We start from the raw sequence: 24,651 nt of genomic DNA on the forward strand, positions 1-24,651 counted from the left end.
TACAGACTTCAAGCAGTCATTGCATGCAAAGGAAATGCAACATAATACTTCATTTCATTTACATGACATTGCTGTGTCCCAAACATTATGGTGCCCTGAAATGAAGGGACTATGCATAAACACCGCTGTAATTTCTACATGGTGAAACCAAAATGTGTAGAAATGGCCTTTATTAACATCTGACCATGTACGCTTTAACCACATGTGATTTTTTTTTTATTACAAATCTCAAATTGTGGAGTACAGAGGCAAATAAATAAATGATGGGCCTTTGTCCCAAATATTATGGAGGGCACTGTATGTATTTACACTGAGGACAGCTCGATTGTAATTATGTAGTCTTTCCGTTGACTGGTTAGCACGCAACTAAAAAGCTTTTCACTGGACCTTGGTGCACATGACAATAAACTAAATGATCCAAACGATCCATGTTTTCCAGAGATGCTGCCTGATCCACTGAGTTAGTCCAGCACTTTGTGCCGAGGGTTTAAGCTTTGTGGACTGAAAGTGCAGTTTTCATGCAAGGAAATGTTCCCCTTAAATCACATTGGAAGATCTTCAGTCACTTTGATCTCATCGTGCAAATGTGCAATATAGTAAAATCAGTTTCTTGTTCAAGTTTACACAGGATGCCCTCAGTACAAACTCTCTGTTTAGTTTAGAGATACAGGGCGGAAAACAGGCCCTTTTGCCCCACTGGGTCCATGCCGACCAGCGATCCCCGTACATTAACACCATCCTACACCCACTCGGGACAAATTTTTTTAAAACATTTACCAAGCCAATTAACCTACAAACCTGTACGTCTTTGGAATGTGGGAGGAAACCGAAGATCTCGGAGAAAACACACGCCGGTCACGGGGGGAACGTACAAAGTCCGTAGAGACACCAGCCGTACTCAGGATCGAACCCGGGTCTCCGGCGCTGCATTCGCTGTAAGGCAGCAACTCTACCTCTGCCCTACCATGGTGGGATGTGCATTACCTGGCAAGGTTCCCAAGAGAAATCAGTTTGAAGGACAGACCGACTCTGTTTACCCCTGGTTGGAGAACAAAATTATTCTTAACTTCCATCGGTATAAGTTGTCATACTTTCTTATAGTATCCTATGGATGGAGGCCATTTGGTCCATTGGGTCTATACTAGCTCTTGGAGCAATTGTATCAGTCCCAATCTCATGTCCCCAGTTATTACACTGTAATCCATTCTCACTCGCATGTCTGTTTAGAAAGTCAGCGCGTAAACAGGCTCTTGGGCCCACCCAATCCACATCAACCATCGATCATCCATTTCGTGGTCACAGGGAGAACGTGCAAACTCCACACAGACAGCACCTAAGGTCGGGATTGAACCCGGGTGACGCAGCAACTCTACCAGCCGTGCCACACTGCCACCCCCCTGAACTATCATCACATCCATCAACTTCCCAGTCCATCTACACTGGGAGTAATATACAAGACCCGAATCACCTGCCAACCAGCACGTTGATGGAATGTGGGAGCAAACCAGAACATCAGGTCACAGGGAGAACGTGGAAGCTCCACACAGACAGAACTGGAAGCAGGGTGGAATCCTGGTCGCTATGCTGTTTGGCAGCAATGCAAAAGCTGCACCACTGTGCCACAGGAACAATTTCAGTGAGGCGATGCATTAAAGCAAGACATGCCTTTGTGACTACTACACACCTGACTGCTAAAATGAATTACAGAGGGGACGACCTTCACACCTCCTTCACCCCACACATACTCTCCCCTTGAGGGGAGAATAACATTGCACTTAAAACGATAACTTTCTTAATACCTACAAACTCCACAAGAGAGTTGTGTATCATTTTGAAGACTCAGTTACATTGATACATCAGAAATCTTACACAGGCAAGTAAGTGCACAAAACAAATCTATAAACCTGTCACATTTCTTTAAAATCCTACTTGAAATTATACTGTTTAAAACCGACATTTATTTCCATCAAAGACGGAACTGCAAATGCTGGTTTACACCGAAGATAGATACGAATTGCTGGAGTAATTCAGTGGGTCAGGCAGCATCTCTGGAGAAAGAAGAATAGTGACGTCTCGGGTCTGAAGAAGGGTTTCAGCCCGAAACGTTGCCTATTTCCTTCGCTCCATAGATGCTGCCTCACCCGCTGAGTTTCTCCAGCATTTTTGTCTACTCTCGTGTCAAGAACCTTCTTCAGACTTAAAGGGGTCTGAAAAAGGGTTCTGAACCGAAACGTCACCTATTGCTTTTTCTCCAGAGATGCTGCCTGACCCTCTGAGTTACTCCAGCATTTTGTATCTATCTTCCGTGTAAACCAGCATCTGAAGTTCCTTCCTACTCACTGATTTCCATCAGCTGTATGGAGCAGATGAATGGGCACTGATTTTGACACCAATGAATTAACCTTAGAGTAACAGAGACATAATCCCTTGAAATGTTTGTCTCAAAGAATCAAGAATGACGTACAGTAGAATGGAAACTTGGATTAGCAAGTCCAGACAGTGCACAGTATGTGACTTATAACTGCTGGATGATTAGGAATTCCATGCAGTAACCCTTAACCTGTTGAATAGTTAGGCCACAGTTTAAGAATAAGGGGTAGGCCATTTCGAACAGAGATGAGGAAAAACTTTTTCACCCAGAGAGTTGTGAATCTGCGGAATTCTCTGCCTCAGAAGGCAGTGGAGGCCGATTCTCTGGATGCTTTCAAGAGAGAGTTAGATAGGGCTCTTAAAGATAGCGGAGTCAGGGGATAGGGGGAGAAGGCAGGAACGTGGTACTGATTGTGGATGATCCGCCATGATCACAGTGAATGGCGGTGCTGGCTCGAGGGGCTGAATGGCCTGCTCCTGCACCTATTGTCTATTGTAACTCCAGAAGATACAATGCGCAACCTGTATCCTATGGAGAGTTAAAAGCTCCAGTCAATTACTCAGTCATTCACTCTTACCCCAACAGTATGAAGAACTCCACAGTCATTGCATTAAAATAGTGCTTAAGTTAACAGTCTCGTGCCAGTATTTTCAGGTGGAAGTCCCAATGCCAACCTTGTCTCCCAAGCAGCCGTTTCCATCAAATGCAACTTGAAGCAGCAGCTTTCTCTTCCCGTTCCTTCTCCGCCATCACACAATCCTGCAGCAGCCCTGTCTCTTCACCTCCGGCTCCTCCGATGGTGCCTTAAGTCTGAGTATCGGAGGGTCGCCGCTGCGGTGAGGGTGGTAGACGGAGCTACCGTTGGAACTGAGCGCCGATGTCCTTGGCGAGTCCACCAGGCAGCTCTTTGGCGGCAGTCGGTCACTTTCCGAGAAACTACTCTGGCCGTTTGGCAGCGCGGCATCCTGAGACAACTGCTTCCTCGGTTTGGCCGCTGCCCGCTGCCTCTTCAGCTCTGACAACGTCTGGCAACTCCTGTCCCCACTGAGCTGCGGCGAAGGGTTAACATCGCAACTCTCATGTGGAACCTGTCCGTTCACCTTGTCCGCTGCGGTGGGGGGCCGGGAGGCTGAACGCTGGGAGGTCGGAGTGGAGACCGCACTGTTGCTTCTCCCACCTGGATCCAATAGCTTGTTGCTTCCCCCACCGGCATCTGACGACTTTTCCATGGATTCTGTTTGTTCCACCTCACTGGTCTGCGAGGCCTTGGGTTGGTCCTACGTTTAAAACAGGAGAAGAGCAGATTACTTTCCAACGCCAACCAAACTCAACAGAATAAAAGTAATTGGCAGTAGAGTCATAGAGTGATACAGTGTAGAAACAGGCCCTTCGGCCCAACTTGCCCACAGCGGCCAACAATGTCCCAGCTACTCTAGTCCCACCTGCCTGCGTTTGGCTCATATCTCTCCAAACCTGTCCTATCCATGTACCTGTCTAACTGTTTAAGAAGGAGCTGCAGATGCTGGAAGATCGAAGGTACACAGAAATGCTGGAGAAACTCAGCGGGTGCAGCAGCATCTATGGACCGATGGAAATAGGCAACGTTTCGGGCTGAAACGTTGCCTATTTCCTTCGCTCCATAGATGCTGCTGCACCCGCTGAGCTTCTCCAGCATTTTTGTGTACCTGTCTAACTGTTTCTTAAACGTTGGAATAGTCCCAGCCTCAACTACCTCCTCTGGCAGCTTGTTCCATTCACCCACCACCCTTTGTGTGAAAAAGTTACCCCTCAGATTCCTATTAAATCTTTTCCCCTTCACCTTGAACCTATGTCCTCGGGTCCTCGATTCTGCCACTCTGGGCAAGAGACTCTGTGCATCCACCGGATTTATTTCCCTCATGATTTTATACACCTCTATAAGATCACCCCTCATCCTCCTGCGCTCCAAGGAATAGAGACCCAGCCTACTCAACCTCTCCCTATAGCTCGGACGGACCGTCTAGTCCTGGCAACACCCTCGTAAATGTACTTGGACAAATGGTGTGAAATTAAAAAAAACATTCTGTTAAGAGGTTCTGGAATATTGGCATTGAGGGGAACTTCCTAAAACGGTGTGGAAAGGAGCTGCAGATGCTAGTTTATACTGAAGAAAACACAAAGTGCTGGAGTAACTCAGCGGGACAGGCAGTGTCTCTGGAGAAAATGGATGGTTGACGTTTTGGGCCAGAACCCTTCTTCAGACTGAAAGTAGAGTGGATGGAAAAGGTCAGAACAAATCAGAGCAAGCAACAGGTGACCAAGGAAGGGTGGAGCCCACAATGGGTCATTGTTAGCTGGGGAAGGGGTGATCCGCTCTCCATTCAGTGTGTTGAAGTTTAGGTTTATTATTATTGTCATATCTACCGAAGTACCGTGAAAAGCTTTGCTCTGCATGCTATTCAAACAGATCAGATGTACTATGCATAGATATGGGTCCACCACTGATTATCCATCACCCTTGGTTCCAGAGCCTTTCTTGTTTATGTTCTGCTGGATCAACAGAAGTCACGGCCTGTGAGAGGAGTCCAGCGATACTAGAACGGTCCACCTAGGCTGTCGAGGAGTGTGGATACCAGCCCCGCAAAGTGGGCCTCGGAAGTGGTCCATGGGAACGGACAGATCAGCCAGCTGAGCTGGAGTTCCAGAGCCCCGGCCACAGGAGGCAAATTCGACCCGCCGATCGGCCACGGAAACATAGAAAATAGGTGCAGGAGTAGGTCATTCGGCCCTTCGAGCCTGCACCGCCATTCAATACGATCATGGCTGATCATCCAACTCAGTGTCCCGTACCTGCCTTCTCTCCATACCCCCTGATCCCCCTAGCCACAAGGGCCACATCTAACTCCCTCTTAAATATAGCCAATGAACTGGCCTCATCTACCCTCTGTGGCAGAGAGTTCCAGAGATTCACCACTCTCTGTGTGAAAAATGATTTTCTCATCTCGGTCCTAAAGGATTTCCCCCTTATCCTAAAGCTGTGACCCCTTGTCCTGGACTTCCCCAACATCGGGAATAATCTTCCTGCATCTAGCCTGTCCAACCCCTTAAGAATTTTGTAAGTTTCTGTAAGATCCCCCCTCAATCTCCTAAATTCTAGCGAGTACAAGCCAAGTCTATCCAGTCTTTCTGCATATGAAAGTCCTGACATCCCAGGAATAAGTCTGGTGAACCTTCTCTGCACTCCCTCTATGGCAATAATGTCCTTCCTCAGATTAGGAGACCAAAACTGTACGCAATACTCCAGGTGTGGTCTCACCAACACCCTGTACAACTGCAGTAGAACCTCCATGCTCCTATACTCAAATCCTTTTGCTATGAATGCTAACATACCATTTGCTTTCTTCACTGCCTGCTGCACCTACATGCCTACTTTCAATGACTGGTGTACCATGACACCCAGGTCTCGTTGTATCTCCCCTTTTCCTAATCGGCCACCATTTAGATAAGAAGTCGCGATGAAGGTTGACATCGGCTGCTTCACCAGACCTAGGTTCCACATTTTCGGGAGGGACTTCCAAGGGGGATTTCAAGTGCGCTCTCGTAATTTGTCCGGATTAAAGGAGGTGCTGGACAACCATTTGCTGTAAAATCAGTGGTGGACCTGTGTAACGAAACAGTGGACAGAGGGGAGAGACTCTCTAAGCATTGAGATGGCACAGTGGTGCAGTAGTAGAGTTGATGCCTTGGTGCGTACGCAGAGGGGCGAAGGGCCTATTTCCGCGCTGTATATCTAAACTAAACTAACAACATTGCTGATAAGCACCCGATGGACTAAAGAATGGGATAATGATGTGGATTTTACTTTGAGATAGTGGAAAAATCAGTTGAAGATTCAGATAGCTCATGATGTTTCCACCCAAGTCCAATGCTTCACATAATCTATTTGCAATTGCACCATCAACACTTTTTCATATTCTATTAACTGCAATGTTCGGCCCGGAATTGTCTTGAGATGTCTGCCATCTAGTGGCGAAGTTAGAGCTCTGCAGTCTCCTGGTTCCTAACCATTTTAACTCTCCTAGAAACATAGAAACATAGAAATTAGGTGCAGGAGTAGGCCATTCGGCCCTTCGAGCCTGCACCGCCATTCAATATGATCATGGCTGGTCATCCAACTCAGTATCCCGTACCTGCCTTCTCTCCATACCCCCTGATCCCCTTAGCCACAAGGGCCACATCTAACTCCCTCTTAAATATAGCCAATGAACTGGCCTCAACTACCCTCTGTGGCAGAGAGTTCCAGAGATTCACCACTCTCTGTGTGAAAAAAGTTCTTCTCATCTCGGTTTTAAAGGATTTCCCCTTTATCCTTAAGCTGTGACCCCTTGTCCTGGACTTCCCTAACATCGGGAACAATCTTCCTGCATCTAGCCTGTCCAACCCCTTAAGAATTTTGTAAGTTTCTATAAGATCCCCTCTCAATCTTCTAAATTCTAGAGAGTATAAACCAAGTCTATCCAGTCTTTCTTCATAAGACAGTCCTGACATCCCAGGAATCAGTCTGGTGAACCGTCTCTGCACTCCCTCTATGGCAATAATGTCCTTCCTCAGATTTGGAGACCAAAACTGTAGGCAATACTCCAGGTGTGGTCTCACCAAGACCCTGTACAACTGCAGTAGAACCTCTCTGCTCCTATACTCAAATCCTTTTGCAATGAAAGCTAACATACCATTCGCTTTCTTTACTGCCTGCTGCACCTGCATGCCTACCTTCAATGACTGGTGTACCATGACACCCAGGTCTCGCTGCATCTCCCCCTCTCCCAATCGGCCACCATTTAGGTAATAGTCTGCTTTCCTGTTTTTGCCACCAAAATGGATAACCTCACATTTATCCACATTATACTGCATCTGCCAAACATTTGCCCACTCACCCAGCCTATCCAAGTCACCCTGCAGTCTCCTAGCATCCTCCTCACAGCTAACACTGCCCCCCAGCTTAGTGTCATCTGCAAACTTGGAGATATTGCCTTCAATTCCCTCATCCAGATCATTAATATATATTGTAAATAGCTGGGGTCCCAGTACTGAGCCTTGGGGTACCCCACTAGTCACTGCCTGCCATTGTGAAAAGGACCCGTTTACTCCTACTCTTTGCTTCCTGTTTGCCAGCCAGTTCTCTATCCACATCAATACTGAACCCCCAATGCCTTGTGCTTTAAGTTTGTATACTAATCTCTTATGTGGGACCTTGTCGAAAGCCTTCTGGAAGTCCAGATACACCACATCCACTGGTTCTCCCCTATCAACGCTACTAGTTACATCCTCGAAAAATTCTATAAGATTCGTCAGACATGATTTACCTTTCGTAAATCCATGCTGACTTTGTCCAATGATTTCACCACTTTCCAAATGTGCTGCTATCCCATCTTTAATAACTGACTCTAGCAGTTTTCCCCACTACCGACTCTAGCAGATTCCCCACTCCTTCCCATTCTCGTCCTGACCTTTCTGTCCTGGGCCTCCCCCATTGCTGGATTGAGGCCAGAGTGTTTACACAGTCAAACCGGAGGAAGAGCACCTCATATTCCACATGAGTAGCTTACAACCCAATGGTATGAACATTGAGTTCTCCAATTCAATGAGTGAGGTGGACAGTTGAGAAAAATTGGGGGCCCGGGTGGGGGGGGGAGCCATTGAGGGCCGTCGAGATCAAGAGGGGGTCCCAGTGGGGGGGGGGGGGGGGGGGGGGGGGGGGCTGCTGTCTCGTGCGGCGGGAGGCAGTAGATAGGCCGATCAGTGAACTTTTGAAACTTTGTCGGTGCCAAAATTGTGTACTGCCTGGCTGAGGTCTGCTGTATGAGGGTCATTATCTTGGTATTATCTCTCCCAGAGTTTCTTCCCAGCTGTTATCAGGCAACTGAACCATCCTATCACCAACTAGAGAGCTTTCCTGAACTACTATCTACCTCATTGGGGACCCTCGAACTATCTTTGATCGGACTTCACTGGACTTTATCTTGCACTAAACATGTTACCCTTCATCCTGTACCTGTACACTGTGGACGCCTTGATGGTAATCATGTATAGTCTTTCCACTGACTGGATAGCGTGCAACAAAAAAGCTTTTCACTGTACCTCAGTACATGTGGCAACAATAAACTCAACTCAACTAAATTAAACTAGACTAAACTCGAGTCTGAAGAAGGGTTTCTATTCCTTTTCTCCAGAGATGCTACCTGTTGTACCATTGAGTTACTACAGCATTATGTGTCTATAAACTAAACTCAATCATTCAATAGATCGAGACAGAGGATATTGGTAGAGTCAAGGGTTATAGAGAACTGGCAGAAAAATGGCATTGAGGCTGAGATTGGATCAGACTTGATCTCAAGCAGGTGCTCAGGCCAAATGGCCAGAGTGGTTACTCTCTGCAACATTGTAGTTGAAGTCAGTACCGGCATCACGTTCTCCTGATCTTTGGATGAATCTTTATCCTCTCCATCGCTGCTGGCCGCGTCCTTCTCCATTTCTTTCCGTCCCATCTGCTGCCAGATAATTGCTTCCTGCTCACACTCCTTCCTGTACAAATTATTCCGGTCACACACGCTGGCTCTCCGCACCACTGTTCTGAAAGGAAACAGGAGAGCTGCATTACTGCGAGCTCAAAGTTGACCGTCGATCTGCGCAGACTGTGCAAACACATGCAACTGCTGTCCCCATACCTCCTTTGTCCAGGGACCCCCGACAGTCCCTTCAGGTGAGGCAGAGGTCCACTTGCACCTCCTCCAACCTCATCTACTTTACCCCTTGTTCCAGGTGTGGACTATTATACATCGGCGAGACCAAACGTAGACTGGGCAATCGTTTCGTTGAACACCTTCGCTCAGTCCTCCTGGGGCTGCCTGATCTCCCGGTTGCCAAACACTTTAACTCCCCTTCCCATTCCTACACTGACCTTTCTGTCCTGGGCCTCCTCCATTTAGCAATGTTACAAAATTTGGAGACTTAAAAAATCAAGTCTGCAATTTATCCCATCAGATAAAGCATAACAATAAGTTTAATTTGACACCAAATTCACTTTCATATCTAAAGTATTAAAAAAGTTATGACCATTTTCATACTCGGAAATTAGCATCTTGTTCCCTATTGATTTTCAATGGACATTACAAAAAAGCTGTGATCTTGGATAATCAAAAGCCCATTTCTTAAGGAAAGATTAACATTTTTAAATAGCCTAAGTGTCCAAAGATTATTCACAAATAATTCACAATATAACATGATTTTTATATCTAATTTACATTAATTTATAGGCCAAATGGAAGGAATTTAGTGTTCAATTGCTGTAAATAAATGCCCATTTAAATCGGCTTTCTAGTGGGTTCATGTGGAACGCGCTGGTTTAGAACGTTGACATAGCGCTGGATTAGTGCCCTCAAATGCCGAGAAAAATACTGCGGGATATAAAAAGCCCAAAATGAGCTACTCGCTATAGATAACTTGATATATAGGGTTATATATATGCCCCATTTAATGTAAAAATAAGGTACATACCTTTAATTGTTTGCTCTATAAAACCCTGGGGCTGCAAGAGGTTGCAGAATGAAACAGTAATTTTAAAACTATTAGAACTATATTATCGAGGCCTATAAAACTAATAATACCTTTTGCGACCGGGTCTTGCAGCAATTTTTCGTTAATGATTTACTAGGCTGAACATGTGCGATTAGTACAGCCTAGTAAAAATTGCGTTTTAAACCCGCCCCCTCCAAACAGCGCCAAAATCGCGGCCATGGCTGAGGGCAGATTCCCAATGACGATTCAGGTAGGTTTTGTAACATACCTACTCCATTGTCAGAGCGAGGGCAAATGCAAATTGGAGGAACAGCACCTCATATTTTGCTTGGGCAGCTTACAACCCAGCGGTGTGAATATTTATTTCTCTAACTTCAAGTATCCCTTGCATCCCCTCTCTCTCCGTCCCTCCCCCTACCCTAGTCGTTTCAATGTCGTCCTGGTGAGTTTCATTGTATAACTCATTTTCACCCAACCCACAGCTAACAATGGACTGTTTCCTTGATCATCGTTACTTTTTTGCATATCTTTCATTAATTTGTTCTATATCTCACGACATCACCTTCTATATCTCCCGTTTCCCTCTCCCCTGACTCTCAGTCTGAAGAAGGGTCTCGACCCAAAAACATCACTTATTCCTTTTCTCCAGAGATGCTGCCTGACCCGCTGACTTATGCCCCTGTCCCACTTAGGAAACCTGAACAGAAACCTCTGGAGACTTTGCGCCCCACACAAGGTTTCCGCGCGGTTCCTGGAGGCTGCAGATGGTTGCCGGAGGTTGAAGATTGTGGAAGCAGGTAGGGAGACTGACAAAAACCTCCGGGAACCTCCGGGAACCGCACGGAAACCTTGGGTGGGGCGCAAAGTCTCCAGAGGTTTCCGTTCAGGTTTCCTAAGTAGGACAGGGGCATTACTCCAGCTTTTTGTGTCTATCTTCTGTGCAAACACAAGGCTGTGTACTGCATTCACCACAGTATCCTGGTCTTTACATTAACACACGCACGGACAGCTTCAGGCTTTGTTCTTTGCTGCATGTCTCTCATTTTCCATTATATTTTTTATTTCAGTATAATAGGCAGAAACAACTCCAGAAGGGAAATCGGGAAGATCGTACTTTACCCTGGCAATGTTCAGAATGGGAACCCGTTACCAGATGAGATGACCAGAGTAGAAAAACCCTATTGAAAGCTGGCTGAGAATAGGAGGTACAGATGGATAAGCAGAACTGTGGGAGGAGATTTGTACCGGGTATACACACTGTCATAAATCATCCGGTTAAATGAGTTGCGCACTATATTTTTAGATACACAGCATGGAAACCTGCCCTTCAGCCCACCGAGCCCCCTGACCAGCGATCAATCTGCCACTAGTTCTATCCTAAACACTAGAGACAATTTACAGAAGCCAATTAACCTACAAACCTGCACGTCTTTGGAGTGTGGGAGGAAACTGGAGCACCCGGAGAAAACCCACGCGGTCACTGGTTGAACGTACAAACTCCGTTCAGACAACACCCGTGGTCAGGATTGAACCTTGGTCTCTGGTGCTGTAAGGCAGCACCTCTACCCCTGAACTACTGTGCCGGCCTCAAGTTCTACATAAAACATACCATGGTGCTATCACCACCACTGAACAATCCTTCTCACAGACAGATACAGCACATAACTCTACTCTTAGATAGACACAAAGTGCTGGGGTAACTCAGCAGGTCTGGCTGCATCTCTGGAGGAAAAAGATACATGATAGGTTTTGGGTCAGGATCCTTCTTTTATCTGTGTGGAGTTTGCATGATCCCCCTGTGACTGTGTGGGTTTCCTCCAGGTGCTCTGGTTTCCTCCCATATCGCAAATACATGCGGGTTTGATGGTTAATTGGCATCTGTGAATTGCCCCTGGTGTGTAGGGAGTGGATGAGGAGGTTGGAAATGTCACTTATCCTTTCCCTCCAGAGATGCTGCCTGACCCACTGAGTTACTGCAGCACTTTGTGCCTATCTGGTGTAAACCAGCATCTGTAATTCTTTGTTTCCACATTACTCTAGTCTCACTGAGTGAATCCACATCTGACAATGGGAATTTTTTAAAGGCCCGCTGGGTTAGAATTCAAGATCAACATGTTTCTGTGAGGAAGAAAAACAAGGATGGCAAGTTTTGTCAAAAAATGGTGCAAATTTAGTCAAAGTTAAAAATGAAGCTTAGTTAACATTTAGGAAGCGGAAATTGGACAGGGCCCTTGAGGAATATCAAGGAAGCAGGAAAGAACTTAAAAAGGGAACCAGGAAGGCTAAAAAGGGGAAATGAAATGTGTAGGAAGGAACTGCAGATGCTGATTTATACCGAAGATAGACCGAAAATGTTGGAGTATCTCAGCAGGCAGCATCTCTGGAGAAAAGGAATAGGTGATGTTTCAGGATGGAACCCTTTTTCAGACCGAGTCAGACAAATGAAATCTCCTTGGAGAGTAGCATTAAGGAAAGTCCCAAGGCATATATGGGCAGCACAATGGCACAGCTGCTGCCTCATAGCGCCAGAGACACGGGTTTGATCCTGACCTTGGGTGCTGCCTGTGTGGAGCTTGCACGTTCTCCCACAACTGCATGCGTTTCCTTCTGGTGCGCCAGTTTCCTCCCGCATCCCAAAGATGTTTGGATTTGTAGGATAGTTGACCTCTGTAAATTGCCCTCAGTGTGTAGGGAGTGGATGAGAAAACGGAATAACATGGAACTAATGTGAACGGGTGAGCGATGGGCGGCGTGGACTCAATGGGCCGAATGGCCTGTTTCCAAGCTGTATTTATAAACTCTAAGTGCATAATCAGCCTCTGTAAATTCGCATCAGTGTACAGGGAATTGTACAATTTGGACAAATTGAAGATAATACGCAAAGAATAAAACAATGGGATTAATGTAAATGAGTCAACATGGACCCAGTGGGCTGAATGGCCTTTTTCCATACTGTATTGAGAAGTAAGGGGATTAAATCGATAGTATTTTCTCTAATTTCAAGGAACCCCTCTCTCCCCCCTCCCTCATCCAAGTCGTTGCATCCCTGTCTCCCTTTGTCATGACTTCTTCCCCAGCCAACACTGGGCCATTATTGGCTCCAACTGTCCATGGTCATCTGTTGCTGGCCCTGATTTGTTCTATCTTTTTTCTACCTCTAGACCCCCCCCCCCCCCCCCCCCCCCCCCTCTACTTTCAGTCTGAAGAAGGGTTCCGATCTGAAATGTCACCCATCCTTTATCCCCAGAGATGCTGCCACTAAGTTACTCCAGCACGTTGTGTCTATCTACAAGCCTTTCACACAGTTGCAGTAAAAGCAAGGTGTCAGCCCATATTTTGGTACGTAGTTCCTGACTCCGAGGCAGCTGTGAACCTCAGCCTCCACTGGCATGGTCTGCTGAGGGTTAGTCACCTGCCTTGGGTACGGGAGGAGGGGGTTTGGAAGGTGTTACTATACCGACCCTCGGCTTCCAGCACTAGATGTTCTCCTGGTCAGAGATGACTTGTTCTTTCCCTGCGACTTCTGGATGTTTTCATGTTTGTGTTTGAGCTGTCGTAGCAACGTCCTGAACTCTTCATCCTCACAAAGATCTGCAACGGGAATTTAACACAAGACGGGTATAGCAAAGGCTGAGTCAATCTCCTCACAATATATAACGTAAACACCAAACATGGGCGGTCACAGTGGCGAATGCAGCGACAGAGACCCGGGTTCGATCCTGACTCCGGGTACGGAGTTTGCACGTTCTCCCCGTGACCTGCGTGGGTTTTCTCCGAGATCTTCGGTTTCCTCCCCCGCTCCAAAGACCTACAGGTTTGTAAGTTAATTGGCTTGGCAAATGTAAAAATTGTCCCTAGTGTGTGTAGGATAGTGTTAACGTGCTGGGTTAATGTGCGCGCGGACCCAGTGGGGCTAAGGGCCTGTTTCCACGCGGTATGTCTAAACTAAACTAAACTATTTTTGGAGTGAGAAGGGCTGTCGGAGAACTACGGCCTCTGATCCTAGTCTCTCCCACTAGCAGAAACATCCTCTCCACATCCATTATTTGGTAAGTTTCAATGAGGTCCCCCCTCATCCTTCTAAATTCTACTTGTAGATTAAGTCGATGGGGGGGAGGGTGGTGTGTGCTTGATAACTGGGCTGTGTTCACAACACTCTGCAATTTCATGCCATTTGGACAGAGCAGTGAACAAAACACGCAGTAATGGGATTGGACGGAATGCTTTCTCTGGTGCATCTGTAGAAATGGGTAGTATTCATTGGAGGCGTAATTCAAGATGGCTGCTGTCTCTGCCCCCCCCACTTCTCCAGGCAAATGGGACCGGGAACCCGCGGGAAGGCTCGTCAGTCGGTGGGACTGGAATCCTGCCGGAAAGATCGTCGGTCGGCGGGACCGGGAGAGCCGCTGGAGGCCTAGGAAGCGAGGAGCCAGGGCCAGAAGGAGAGTGAGCCGGGGTAATGCCCCCAGCGTCTTCAAGGTCGGCTGCAGGAGGCGAACCCGGAACACAAAGATGGCCGGGCGAGGAGAGGAGAGGGACGTCAGTTCACGGGAACTGCTCCAGTACAGTACAAGCGCGCGGGCCGAGCGGACTTTGAACTTTGAATAATGGCGCCAGAATGGTGCATGTGTAATATATGCAAAACTGTGCAGTTGCATAAGTAACAAATAAAACTCCATCAATCCATCAAACCCAATATATGACTAACCAATTGGTGTTTCTTTCAAGTAGGTCTTGGCATTCAGACTTGCACCGTTAGCTGTCAGTAATTCTGCAATTTGCATCTGTGATGAAGAAAAAGCAAATGAGAGACGTTTTATTTGTCATGCTTGAAGATAAGTTGCAACATTGATTTTGTCCAACTCTTCAAAACACAGCTGCTTAAAAAATCCTCCAGAAATCCTCCCCCCCATTGACGAACTGTACACTGCAAGGGCCACGAAGCGAGTGGATAAGATCATCTCTGACCCCTCTCACCCTGGCCACAAACTCTTTAAATCAATTCCCTCGGGAAGGCGACTCCGGACTGTCAAAGCCGCCATAAAAACAGCTTTTTTCCACGAGTAGTAGCTCTACTCAATAACCAAAAGTCTGTAGGCTCATTTTGCACTGGTATGTTATTTCATTCACATGTTTAAACTGTAATGTTTTAATATCAATGTTTAATGTTTTATGTGTCATTCTTAATTGTTACTGTATGTTGTGTTGTTACTTGCGAGCAGAGCATCAAGGCAAATTCCTTGTATGTGTACATACTTGGCCAATAAACGTATTCATTCAACAAAAGATTTTCACTGTACCTCAGGACAATAGACTAAACTAACTCAAAGACGTTCGGGGTTGTAGGTTAATTGACTTCTGCAAATTGTTCCTAGTGTGTAGGATAGAACCAGTGTATGGGTGATTGGTGGTCAGTGTGGACTCGGTGGGACTGTTTCCACGCTGTATCTCTAAAACTAAAAGATCACAACTGTATACTTGCCCCTTCTAACTTCACAAAGACAAGAAGATTAATCATGATGTTGGAGATGATCACAGTTCGTGGTGTTTGCTCTTTATCAGTGCTCATATATCTTACAAGGAATTTATCCTTGCAAGAATTGACCAGATGAGGGATTTAAATTATGCACAAGAATTGATTATTGGGTCTGAAAGCAGCATGTATTTTTTGTTTACTTAAAGACATTCTTGCTTGTTTCTTTCTGCAGCCTCCACATGATATATAACCCTTTCTTTATTATTGTAGAACCAAAGTCTTGCCCTGTACGTGTCTGTTCAGTATCATTAATCCTTAAGAAGTGACTGGATAACATTTTGGAAATATATTGTCACGTTTTTGCAATGTGGGAGGAAACTGGAGCATCCGGAGAAATCCCATGAGGTCACAGCGAGAACGTATAAACTCCATACAGACAGCAGCCATAGTCAGGATCGAACCCGGGTCTGTGAGGCAGCAACTCTACCGCTGCCCCGCTGCCCCGCTGTGCCGCCATCTGTTGCCAGCACTGACCTGTCCCCAGCTGGCAGCTGCGTGCAGTGGCTCCCAACCATCGCGGTCCTTGATGTTCACCTTCGCTCCATGTTCAAGCAGTATCTCAGCAACTGTGCAGTAACCATTGGCAGCGACCACGTGTAGCTGAAGAGGAAACAGACCAGAGACCTGGTATCAAGTGGTCATTCACTGACAAGAAGCAACAGAACGATAACGAACATCATCTGAGGAGAAGCCTAACTAGGAGAACTTCCAAAGAGATTAAAGCAAACCGCCGGGGCATTTTACATGAAAGAACATGTTTGATCATTCTTTATTTTCTCATTAAAAAGGCCTTACCTCAATGTTGCATTAATTCAACCACACAATAGCGTGTGACTATTTCATGGGGCAAACACCCGTTAATAAACTTCCCGACTGCCATCAGGCTATTGAACACTGCAAACACCAAATACACTTTGAACTACCAACTGTCTTGGTTGCATTCGCGATTACGGCCTTGTTTTGCTTATTGATTATTTTTATTTTGTTTAACTTTTTTTGTTTGCTTATTGTGTTATCTAATTTGTTCAGGCACCTTGCGTTAATGCGAGGATCACACACATGAAAAGCAGTGTGTAAATCAAAAAGCACCTAAATGAAACATATGCTAGGCACTGCACACTGCTACACTGCCATACCGTGCCAGGCAGAACTTTGAGCCCGTTTTCCTGAAAATAGGAGTGTTTAAAATCCAACTTTGGTCGTAATTATTCTAAAATCAAGTGTACATGAAACGCAAGGTGCCTGGACTATGTTTACAAACCTGTTGTGTTGCTGCAAGTAAGAATTTCATTACATATGACAATTAAACACATGACTCCTGACTCTCACATTATTGATAAGCCGTGAGGTTTATTACATTGAATCTCTTCTGTGTTTTGCTATCTTCACAGGTGACGCTTCATTCATACGCTGATTTGATGTGTCTTACTCCTGATTAAACTTTCATCAATAGAAGTCACGTATAAGCGCCTATACCTTTTCGAGGTTTGAAATGGAGAAAATAGACTTTTACTTTAAAATTTAGAGATATAGACCAGACACAGGCCCTTTGGCCTACTGAGTCCGCCCCAACCCCGTACACTAACACTATCCTACACACCAGGAACAATTTGCAATTTACGGATGCCAATTAACCTATAAACCTACACATCTATGGATAGTGGGGGGTTAATTGGAGCATCCGGGGAAAACCCACACGGTCACGGGGAGAACGTACAAACTCCGTACAGACAGCACCCATAGTCAGGATCAAACCTGGGGCTTTGGCGCTGTATGGCAGCAACTCTACCGCTGTGCCAGCATGCCGCCCCTCAGGTTTTGGCTAGCTCAGCTACAGATAACATGTATTAACTTTAACAGTGTTGGGTACTTGTACTTCTTAGTAATTCTATGTCACTAAACCTGAAACATATCCGAATATCTGGGTAGCAGCAAACCACAGGCTGCAGCCAAGCCCATTAACACTGAATGATTACTTGTTCCACTAGGAAGGCATGAGAACTACATTTTTCCTCAGATAATGTCAGAATGTCAGATAATTAATCTCAGAATTGATATCAAGTATTTATGTTGAAAGTCACGGATGGACCCATTTCAAATCCTCTTAGGATGGACAGGACATTAAGAAAGGCAATGAGAGGGAGTTTAGAGAGCGATAGGCTCTTCAGCCCACCGAGTCTGCACCGACCAGCGATCACCCATACACTAGTGCTTTCCTACACGCATGTGACAATTTGCAGACAGCACTCATAGTCAGGATTGAACCCGGGTCTCTGGTGCTGTAAGGTAGCAACTGTCTCATTATCACTAACCTAGTTACAGCGCTGGGGACCCGGGTTTGATCCTGACTCTGGGGTGCTGTCTGTATGGAGTTTGTACTTTCTTCCTGTGACATACAGGTTTGTAGGTTATTTAGCTTCAGTAAAGTTGGAAACTGTACCTAGTGTGTAGGATAGTTTTAATGTACGGGGCTATTCCTGGTCGGTGCGGACTCAGTGAGGTGAAGGGCCTGTTTCACCCTGTAACTCTAAAGCCTAAAGCAGAAAGAAACCAGAGCACCCGGAAAAAAACCCCACACGATCACGAGGACAACGCACAAACTTCGTACAGACAACATCTGTGGTCAGGATCGAACCCAGGACTCTGGCACTGTAAGGCAGCAACTATACTGCTGCACCACAGTGCTGTCCAATGGTTGCCATAGAAACTGTTAGAATGATGATTATTGTTCAAAAAAATTGACCAATATGGGTCAAAGCAACCGCGAGCTCTTGACTTTTACTTCAATATCAAGCAGAATAATATGCTACTTCTTCAAGGTCAGGGTATCCTTCCAAATCTTGGGCACAGCGCACCAAGTTACCTATTGTGGTGTTGGGTTTGCTGTGAGGAATACAAAATGGCCACCTGCACAGGTGTGCCTGCCCCGTCTTTTCCCAATTTAGTTCTCAAAATAACCTACAAACAATGCTGCAGTAATCTCCACCTTGCACTGCGGTACACTACCATGCAATGCAATAATTTTCACCCTGTCGGGTGGATTGCAACACAGCTTCTCCTTCATCCCACTGGCAGGAATGATATTCAATTGAAGCTGGATCATGACAACTCCACTTACCAAGGTGGCTCCCTGTGCATCTCTTCCGTTGAGATCAGTGCCCTTCTGAACGGCCTCTTTGACATCGCCAATCATCTGCTGTTCCACCGCCGTGCGGATTTGGTCAATCTTCTCCTGAGTGATCCCTGATGAGGAGTCAAAGAGGAGAGATTGATAAATACCATCACTACAATGTCCCAGTCACACACACACCTCAAAGAGACTCATCGTGAATGTATTAGTTTAGTTTAGATAATTGTCTGTACCAATTACCAGTTCTTTCCGCTGACTGGTTAGCATGCAACAAAAGCTTTTCATTGTACCTCAGTTCACGTGACAATAAACTAAATTCAAACTCAAGAAAATTCAAGAAAAGGCAGGGCATCAGTAATCATTATCTGAATCTTTGATCTTTATCTGATCTTTGATCTGACGTTAAGTCTCTCTCCACAGCTACTACCTGACCTGTTGAGTATCTGCACTGATTTCATTTTTTAATTGAGATTGCCACCATCTGCTGTTTTTCTTGATTTTCTATGAAAACATTGTGGCCAGTTGATCATTTTTAATTTAATTCTAATGGGATCGACACGTTGACCATGTACTGTTATAGAGTCATAGAGTTATACAGTGTGGAAACAAGCTCTTCAGCCCAACTTGCTCAAGCCGACCAACATGCCCCATCTATACCAGTCCCACCTGCCCTCGTTTGGCCCATATCCCTCTAAATCTATCTTATCCATGTACCTATCTAAATGCTTCTTAAACACTGTGATAGTACCTGCCTCAACTACCTCCTCTGGTAGCTTGTTCCATACACCCACCACCCTTTGTGTAAAAATGTTACCCTTCAGGTTCCTATTAAATCTTTCCCCCCCACACCTTAAACCCATGTCCTCTGGTTCTTGATTCCCTGACTCTGGGCAAGAGATTCTCTACGTTTACCCTGTCTATTCCTCTAATCATTTTGTGCACTTCTGTACGATCACACTTCAGCCTTCTGCGCTTCAAGAATAAAGTCCTAGCCTGTTCAACCTCTCCCTATAGCTCAGCCACTCGAGTCCTGGCAGTTGCCTCAAACTAATTAAGGTTGATTATTAAAAAAAGGGAGACACAAGAAACTGCAGATGCTGGAATCTTGAGCAAAAAAAAAAAGTGCTGGAAGAACTCAGCGAGTCAGTCAGCATCTGTTGAGGGAAGAATGTCTTGGTTCCCCAGTGTGGGGAGATCACTGGTCGGCCAAAGGGCCTGTTTCTGCACTGTATCTTTAAACTAAACTAAAAAGATGGAACGTAATCAGGTCAAAACAAGCGGTTTCTTCTGTTGCTTTTACTTGAAATATTTGTTTATGTTAAATGCATAAATAAATAATTTTTCATTCAGGATAGCACACAAACATGGCTTATGAAAATCTACAGGAAAATATATATTTTTAATGATAAACTGGATAAATATCGTACTATCCTATCTATCTATCTATCTATCTATCTATCTATCTATCTATCTATCTATCTATCTATCTATCTATCTATCTATCTATCTATCTATCTATCTATATAAAACTCAAATCAGTCCGCCTGCAGTACGGCTGCATTTCTTCCTTTGATTCATTGCCACGCCCAATCCATACGCTCAATCTCCGAGATATTTTCCATTTCGGTAGAGATTTCGCTTTTCTTTCTAAGTATCCGCTCCTCATTTCATTTCGTCGTGTTGAAGTACATGTTTTTAATCAAATCCTTCTCCCCCACCCCCCACCCCACCCACCCCCAAGTATTTCAAAAATAAACAGGCTTCTCCATTTACATGTCAGCTTCCAACACACTTCGAAACAAAGTTGCAAGAGAGGAACACTGAACTTTTCACTGCTGCAGCAGGCAGGGGAGGGCTGCAATCTTACATTTGGGAACGGGCTCAGTTCCAATGGAGGAGACGGGTGCATGGTGGAATATTGGGTTGGGGGATCACACCATTGGGGGAGCAGACCCAACGGGTCTGCACTTGGTCTAGTATATATATAAAACTCAAATCAGTCCGCCTGCAGTACGGATCCCTTCCTGCCTTTCGATTCGTTGACGGCTGCTCCTTCCTCAGCTTCCAACACACTTCGAAACAATGTTGCAAGACAGGAACACTGAACTTTTCACTGCTGCAGCAGGCAGGGATTTTTTTTAAAGAGGCAGGGTAGTGCTGGGATCTTACTTTTGAGAACGGCTTCAGTTCCATTGGAGGAGACGGGTGCATGGTGGAATATTGGGTTGGGGGATCACACCATTGGGGGAGCAGACCCAACGGGTCTGCACTTGGTCTAGTATATATATAAAACTCAAATCCGTCCGCCTGCAGTACGGATCCCTTCCTGCCTTTTGATTCGTTGACGGCTGCTCCTTCCTATCAGCTTCCAACACACTTCGAAACAATGTTGCAAGACAGGAACACTGAACTTTTCACTGCTGCAGCAGGCTGGGGTGGTGCAATTGAGGGAGGCAGGGGAGTGCTGGAAACTTACATTTGGCAACGGCTTCAGTTCCATTGGAGGAGACGGGTGCATGGTGGAATATTGGGTTGGGGGAATCACACCATTGGGGGAGCAGACCCAACGGGTCTGCACTTGGTCTAGTCAGCAATAAAACTGAAAAGCACTTCACTGAGGCTTTATTTTGCTGCTTCTATGCCTCGTGTGACCTTCCCCTCAGCTAACAATGATCCATTCTACATTTTCTTTTAATCATCGCCTGCTATAATCTGTCATTTTCACACCTTTCCGCATTTCTCTAGTCTCCCTCTCCCCTGACTCCCAGTCTGAATACAGATCGCGACCCAAAACGTCACCCATTCCTTCTCTCCAGAGACTCTGCACGTCCTTCTGAGTTACTCCAGCATTTTGTGTCCATCACTAAAGAGGCTTGTGGATACAAGCGCATGGATATGCTGGGAATGGAGGATGTGATGTTGGGGATGACACCGTGACCACGCCGGCACTCGCAGCAGGGAGAACGCACGTGATATATTTTAGTTACAGTGGTAAGAAAGTCCAGGACCACATGGTGCATGGGGTGCATGCGAGGCGACGCTGGAGATCTGGGACTTGTCCCGGCCGCTCAGTCCTGGTCTCGAAGGAGTAAGCATGACGATCTCAGGCTTCTCCCTGCAGCTCACACTTGCCTCTAGAGGAGGCGTTGGCAGTCTCGTTCATCCTGGCCGATCAGCTTTGGGGCATGAAGAGGTGATGCTGGCGATCTCTGGATCATCTCTGGCAGCTCAGTCTCTGCCGCTGTGTGTGTGTGTGTGTGTGTGTGTGTGGGTGCAGTCCATTGCTTTTCTGTGGACTGTAAGAGGCACTGGCATCTCTAGCTGCTCAGTCTTTACCACACAGTGACGCTGGTGGTCTCAGGTTTGACCCAGTAACTCAGTTTTCCTCAAACCTACGACAGAGGAACACAACTAGCAAGGAGACGCCCCACGTTCTCTTCTCTCTTCCTTCCATCTTTTGCTCTTTCCCTCCTTCTTCCTTCTCTCTGGCTGGAATGCCTGGGTTTTGAAGGGAGTAGGCTAACAATAGGCCGAAAGGCTTGGATAGAGTGGATGTGGAGAGAATGTTTCCACTAGTGGGAGAGTCTAAGACCAGAGGTCATAGCCTCAGAATAAAAGTACGTTCCTTTAGGAAGGAGATTAGAATTTTTTTATTCAGAGGGTGGTGAATTTGTGGAATTCATTGCCACAGAAGGCTGTGGAGGCCAAGTCAATGGATATTGTTAAGGCAGAGATAGATAGATTCTTGGTAAGTATTGGTGACAAGGGGTATGGGGAGAGATAAATCAGCCATGATTGAATGGCGGAGTAGCCTTGATGGGCCGAATGGCCTTATTCTGCCCCTATCACTTATGAAACCAGTATCAGCTAATATGCCGCAGCTGTTACCATTGCTGCTGGGGACTGGCCTCTCCGGGCCTGTCAGCCAGTGAGAGGGGTCAGAGCAGCATCCAAGGCAGGGGGCGCTGTCTCAGTGCCTGGAACGTCAGAATGGATGAAATCAGGGACTAGGACCAATGCATCATACTGGGTTTGATAGCCGCTTGTCACATTTGCTGCAAAGGTTTCATTTCCCAAGCATGTGAATCTTTGTATGATGTATTATTAATAACAATTATTAATTTACGCCCCAGCTGCTCCCCTATCAAGTGTTGTAACCTATTTTTGCTTAAAACTAATGGTGAAAGAATGCAACATCACATAAAATAACAACATTACTGAATAATGCAAGTGTATGAAAATAGCACTGGTTGGAGACTGATATTGTAAACTAGTCTAATCTTTTAATTCCATTTATGTACATAAACAGAGACATTAATGTATCCCCAATGCACTTTCCCCAAACACAGTGTGTTCCACTCAGTAAAGTATTGCTAAAGAGATTCACTCTCATTTGATTGTGCTGTTGCCACATACCCAGACGTTGCAAAATGAGAGTAATAAATGCATTTTTGGAGTTCTGTGTAATATAATTGCAATCTTTGGGTACGTTTTAAACATGAATCAGCCTGATAGATTTCCCTTGTCTTTCTTCCACTCCCATAAGAAGCCAGTCACGTATGCAGTAAAAGATCTGAAGCCAAAGGAAAGCTGGTTTCAGTTACTTATTCATGACCTACGAGCCACCGCATCGCATAATCAGCTAGCTGACGGAAAGAAGATAGACAAAAATGCTGGAGTAACTCAGCGGGTCAGGCAGCATCCCTGGGAGAAAAAGGAATAGGTGACGTTTCCCTTCTTCAGACTGGGAGTCAGGGGAGAGGGAAACTAGAGGCATGAAAAAGCACAGAACAAATCAGAGTCAGCACCGATGGCCAAGGAGTGTTCACTGTTCGCATCTATATATCCCTTCGTTATCACCTCTTCTCCAACCAACAATGGACTGTTGTGGGCTCCACCTTTCCTTGGCCATCGGTGCAATTCACACGGCGGTTCCTTAATTTAGTCCAGTTTAGTTTAGAGACACAGCATGGAAAGAGGCCCTTCGACCCACCAAGTCCACGCCGACCACCGTTCACCCATTCACACTAGTTCCATGTTATTCCACCTTCACATCCACACACTAGGAGCAATTCATTTTTGACTTACAGGAGCCAATTAACCTGAAAACCCGCATGTCTTTGGGATTAGGGAGGAAACCTCCGGAGCATCCGGAGAAAACCCACGCGGTCACAGGGAGAACATGCAAACTCCACACACGGACAGCACCTGAGGTCAGGATTGAACCCGGTTCTCTGGCGCTGTGAGGCAGCAGCTCCACCAGCCGTACCACTGGGCCTTCCGAGCAGTATTATCCACTAATCAATCTTACTGAACAGATGATCATATTACTACTTTGCAGAGTTGCTGTAGTAATAGCTTGCCTTGTTTCCCATGTTTAAACAGTGACTACACCCCAGAAGTAATTCATTTGCCAAGAAACATTTTAGTTGTCTTGAAACACGTGAAAAGCAATTTGTAAATACAAGCTATTTTCTCCCCTTCCACTCAAAAAAATTCACAGTATCACATGTGTCAAGTCATATCTAGATCCTGATTTGTGTTACTTTCCCCAATGTTTAGTCTCTTAAACCATTAACATTTATCATTTTGAGTCCAACTTCTGTGGGAAATGTCAGCATCAGCAATTAAATATTTTGTATGAAAATATCAATGCCGTGTTCATTCCAATGTTGTAGATAAGCAAGGAATTTGCACAATGCACAAGTTAGAATAGAAAGGATTTCTACCGTAATAGTTTTCTTGTCGAAATACAGAAAATGGTGCAGTGGAAGTGAGGATGGAGAAAAATTTAACTGGTAGACAAAAATGCTGGAGAAACTCTGTCTCGTCTACCTTTTGTCCACCTTCGATGAGTTTCTCCAGCATTTTTGTCTACCTTTGAGTTTCCAGCATCCGCAGTTCCTTCTTGAACAAGTGTGTTCACTTACTAGTTGTGACCAATTTTGGAGCCCCATATCTGATGATGGATGTGGGAGAGGGTCCAGAGGAGGTTTACGAGAATCATCCCAGGAATGAGTAGGTTAACATATGATGAGCGTTTGACAACACTAGGCCTGT

General features: G+C 45.7%; 1 protein-coding gene across 1 annotated transcript in view; it reads right to left on the minus strand.

The window, feature by feature from the left end:
* Window positions 1-2,121: 2,121 nt before the first annotated feature.
* The window catches only part of ppp1r16b (protein phosphatase 1, regulatory subunit 16B), a 123,361-nt gene continuing 100,831 nt past the window's right edge, over window positions 2,122-24,651 (minus strand). The window contains exons 6-11 of the mRNA XM_055652181.1: window positions 18,580-18,704; window positions 15,936-16,061; window positions 14,634-14,709; window positions 13,387-13,516; window positions 8,809-8,980; window positions 2,122-3,648 (exon numbers count right to left, since the gene is read on the minus strand). Of these exons, the coding sequence (XP_055508156.1) occupies window positions 3,121-3,648; window positions 8,809-8,980; window positions 13,387-13,516; window positions 14,634-14,709; window positions 15,936-16,061; window positions 18,580-18,704 (1,157 nt within the window). The 3' untranslated portion in view covers window positions 2,122-3,120. The remainder of the gene's footprint in view (window positions 3,649-8,808; window positions 8,981-13,386; window positions 13,517-14,633; window positions 14,710-15,935; window positions 16,062-18,579; window positions 18,705-24,651) is intronic.

The sequence above is a fragment of the Leucoraja erinacea genome, chromosome 21 (assembly GCF_028641065.1).
Source record: "Leucoraja erinacea ecotype New England chromosome 21, Leri_hhj_1, whole genome shotgun sequence".
Classification (NCBI taxonomy): domain Eukaryota; kingdom Metazoa; phylum Chordata; class Chondrichthyes; order Rajiformes; family Rajidae; genus Leucoraja; species Leucoraja erinaceus.